Source organism: Solanum dulcamara, chromosome 6 (genome assembly GCF_947179165.1).
Source record: "Solanum dulcamara chromosome 6, daSolDulc1.2, whole genome shotgun sequence".
Taxonomy (NCBI): Eukaryota; Viridiplantae; Streptophyta; class Magnoliopsida; order Solanales; family Solanaceae; genus Solanum; species Solanum dulcamara.
Genome location: NC_077242.1, coordinates 21,466,596 through 21,470,278, shown reverse-complemented (window position 1 = coordinate 21,470,278; position 3,683 = coordinate 21,466,596). Strand labels below are relative to the sequence as shown.

Here is a 3,683-nt window from a genome sequence, read left to right as displayed (position 1 = left end):
TCTGTAGATAAAACTAACTATAATGTGTTATTTGGGAAGACCCCTCCAACCTGGTCATGTTATATTCTTCATAAGCATTTTTTGCACTAACAATATGTAGATAAAACTAACTATAATGTGCTATTCGGGAAGACCCCTCCAACTTGGTCATGTTACATTCTTCATAAGCACTTTTTGCACTAACAATCTGTAGATAAAACTAACTATAATGTGCTATTCGGGAAGACCCCTCCAACTTGGTCATGTTACATTCTTCATAAGCACTTTTTGCACTAACAATCTGTAGATAAAACTAACTATAATGTGTTATTCGAGCAGAACCCTCCATCTTGGTCATTTACATTCATCATTAGCACTTTTTGCATTAACAATGGTCGAAAAGGAAAACGACATAAGCAAAGGACATTAAAAATATCTATATATGAAGCATGGGAACTTGCACTAAAATAGGTGAATTTATAGCCTGCACATTCAACTAAATTTACTACTTTCAGCCCGATATATATAATATTAAAAATATAATATGATTAACCATTAAATCAAAACGGGATAACGCTAAATTCTGGATTCATCTCCGTTCCCATCTCTATTTAAAAGGGCAAGATGCTCATCTTCCTTTGGCTTAAGAAATTTGTGTTTAATTTTCTCCAAGCCCACCCTGATACTAATAAACATCTCTTCCTCTGTAGCTAGATTGAAGAGTACTTGTCAAGTCTATCCTTCCCTCAAGATGAAAGTAAGTTGTCATTTTTGCAAATGTTTGAGGAATGATCATTATATTGTTTAGATGGTAACCTTAGCCTGATATGCTGATAACAGATTTTTAATTGGATTCAAACCAAGATTAATGGAAAGCAAAGTACGTATAAGTCAAATCCAGTGGCAGTCACGCGTAAGTTTTCTTGATTTATTTGGTTAATATGTGGAGAGGAATACATCATACTTCTTATATGAAGAATTCACTCAAATGCTTTCTATTTCAAATTTAATACATATAGATCATATGTTCCATCAATCATACAAAGAAGAATTCAGTGACTGGCCTAATGAACTGCTTGCTATTGGGACATTCGGAAGTCTGAAAGACGGTGGGAAGTTGAAACAACAAGATCAAAGCCTTACAGCTGAAGAAGTTGGGCAGCTTCACAAAGAACTAAAACATCTATTACCTGATGAAGAAAGTAGTCCCCTTTCAGCCAAGCTAGGATCAAAAAAGGATCTTGACAAATTCTTTGACTGTCTCCAGAACTTGGTAGATGATGATCACAGAGTTGTTGAAAATAAAGAGAGCAATTTCGAACGGAGTAATAGTCTTGTCCATGGCAAAGGCCAACAATTTGCCCAATTGGAGTACACAAACAGTGGTATTAGCAAGAAATCCTTGTCATATCTCCTAAAGAAGACATTGTTCTGCAGCGCAGGATTCGCAGCCCCTCCCCCACATCCTTTGAGAGATCCAGTACTTCCACAGTCTAAAATTGAGAAATCAAGGATGGAAAAGGTTAGCACTCATACTCGTACATTTTCGTATGCAAACAATAAATCTTTTAATTAATGTGTCTATCTCCCCATTGGGCATTATTATCTATGAACTTGATGTAAGTAATCCTTAAATTAAATTTCAGATTCTAAGGGCCATACTACACAAAAAGATATATCCTCAAGCAACCAGTCCAAGGGATACTACCACAAGAAAGAGATACTTAGACAATAGGTGTGTGATTGAGAGTTATAGTGAAGATGAAGCATTTGAGAGTACTGTGAAGAATGGGAGCAAATGGGACAAGTCAGATTCTGATTGTAAGTTTTCTTAACCACTTCATATGAAGCATAGTCTTAATTAATATCCATCGATGATTTTTCACCGTAACCATTTCATCTAAAAGTTTTAGCTAACAGAGACAGAGAGTACATTTTTTCATTTACATAAACATACTTCAAACCATTATGTTTTCTGTGGCCAACAATTTTTAATATGTGTTCATTCTTTTGCTGCAGTCATTGTACTAGAGATATGATTGGCCTATTAGCCAGTTCTTGAAACATGAGGTATGAACACCCTTGATAAACTCTGGATCATATAAGTCATTATATATATATATCCATCCAAGTGTCTCACCCTTTTACTTTCTTTCTTCTTTTTTTTTTTTTTTTTTTTGCAGATTGATTTCTGTTTCATTTGGATATGCAAAATTCAGATTCTTCTCAAGTTTTTTTTTTTTTTTTTGGGAAGAGTTGAAAGGAGCAAAACGTCCATCTGCTACTGTTATATCACAAGAAGTACACATTTCACTTGATTTTTGCCATGACTAGATAAGGATTTCTGTTTTTGTCATGGTTGGAAAAGTTCATCAGCTGAAGTTTCAATAAAAGGGGAAAATCTTGTAATCTAAGCCAAGTGAATGAGAAATTGGAATTGCTTCTTTGATGCAATAGACTTTTAGCACTACCGATTGTCTTTTCTAGTAAATAGAGATGAAGTCCTCTCTAGTTGTAGCTCCTCTTTTTCCATATCACTTATGGACGCAAAAATTATTTATGCACCTATGTTTTAATCAAATCATATCAATTTGTCATAAATTAAAGGAAAATTATTTATTAGTGAACTATGGTTCTGTGATAAAAGTGATAAACATATATATGAAAATTTGTATTCATTGAATTGATATAAACATTGAACGCGATTGAATTAGTATCCTTGTGGACTATGATTTGAACTACTAACACTCCAAAGACCGAAAGACGTGTCTAGGATAATAATTATGTATGTTGATTAATATATATTCACAATTATAAGTGGTGGGGTTAAAGTTTTTGCAAGAACATAGTTCCCCCAAACAAAGAAAATCTTTTTTAGTGTTCAGTGTGTTATGAAATAATCTTCACGAAAAAGTCATATTCTGATATTTCATTATTTTCCACATTAAAGAAAAAACAATGTTCTTTCTTATTACCAAAAGTTATTTTCCATTATAATATGAACATCCCGATCCTTACTTCATATTCATCGATTACTTGCTTCGATCAACATTTAGACAGCATTATCAACTTCTAATACCCAAATTTCTCATCAATTTACTATTCAATTTTTCTGAAATTATTAGAAAATTTTAAAATAAATTTATTTTGAAAAGTATTTCTCCTACACACAAATCAAACACTGCAAATGAAAGTAAAAAAACATTTTTCATAAAAAAAAAATGTTTTCCTTCATTTACTATGTACAGTTTTCGAAATCTGAGTTTGAGAACTTTGAAAAATAGTTTTCTCAGTATTAATTTGTTTTATCTTACTTTCTGTTTAGTCTATTCAAATAAAGAATTTTTTTCCGTTTTTAGTAATTTTTAATGCTAATTTTATATATGACATGTTTAAGCATACGAGATTAAATGACATTTTGATATATTTTAATATCTTTCATCTTTAAATTAAAAAATCTTTCTTTCTTTCTTAAATTATGTATCAAATCAAATCAGACAAACAAATTGAAATAAAAAGTGTACTCTCTTCATTCCTTATTAGTTGTCATGTATACTAAAAACATGTTCAAAAATGGAGTAGTTGCAATTTAAACAATCAAGAGAGAATTAATTATATTTTTTCAATTTTGCCTTTAACATTAATTATTATAGAATTAAAATGCATGTAAATAAATACAGATTAAAGAATTAATAAAGGATATT

At 31.3% G+C, this 3,683-nt stretch overlaps 1 protein-coding gene across 2 annotated transcripts; it reads left to right on the top strand.

The window, feature by feature from the left end:
* The first annotated feature begins 497 nt into the window (after positions 1-497).
* On the top strand, positions 498-2,433 carry LOC129892122 (protein DEEPER ROOTING 1-like). 2 transcript variants are annotated; one of them, XM_055967672.1, is made up of 6 exons: positions 498-736; positions 844-892; positions 999-1,501; positions 1,626-1,800; positions 1,999-2,049; positions 2,163-2,433. In XM_055967672.1, the coding sequence occupies exons 1-5, from the start codon at positions 731-733 to the stop codon at positions 2,016-2,018; spliced, it is 753 nt and encodes a 250-aa protein (XP_055823647.1). In that variant the 5' UTR covers positions 498-730; the 3' UTR covers positions 2,019-2,049; positions 2,163-2,433. The 2 variants fall into 2 exon arrangements, with proteins under 2 accessions (XP_055823647.1, XP_055823646.1); XM_055967671.1 differs by having other exon boundaries at positions 820-892.
* Positions 2,434-3,683: the final 1,250 nt, after the last annotated feature.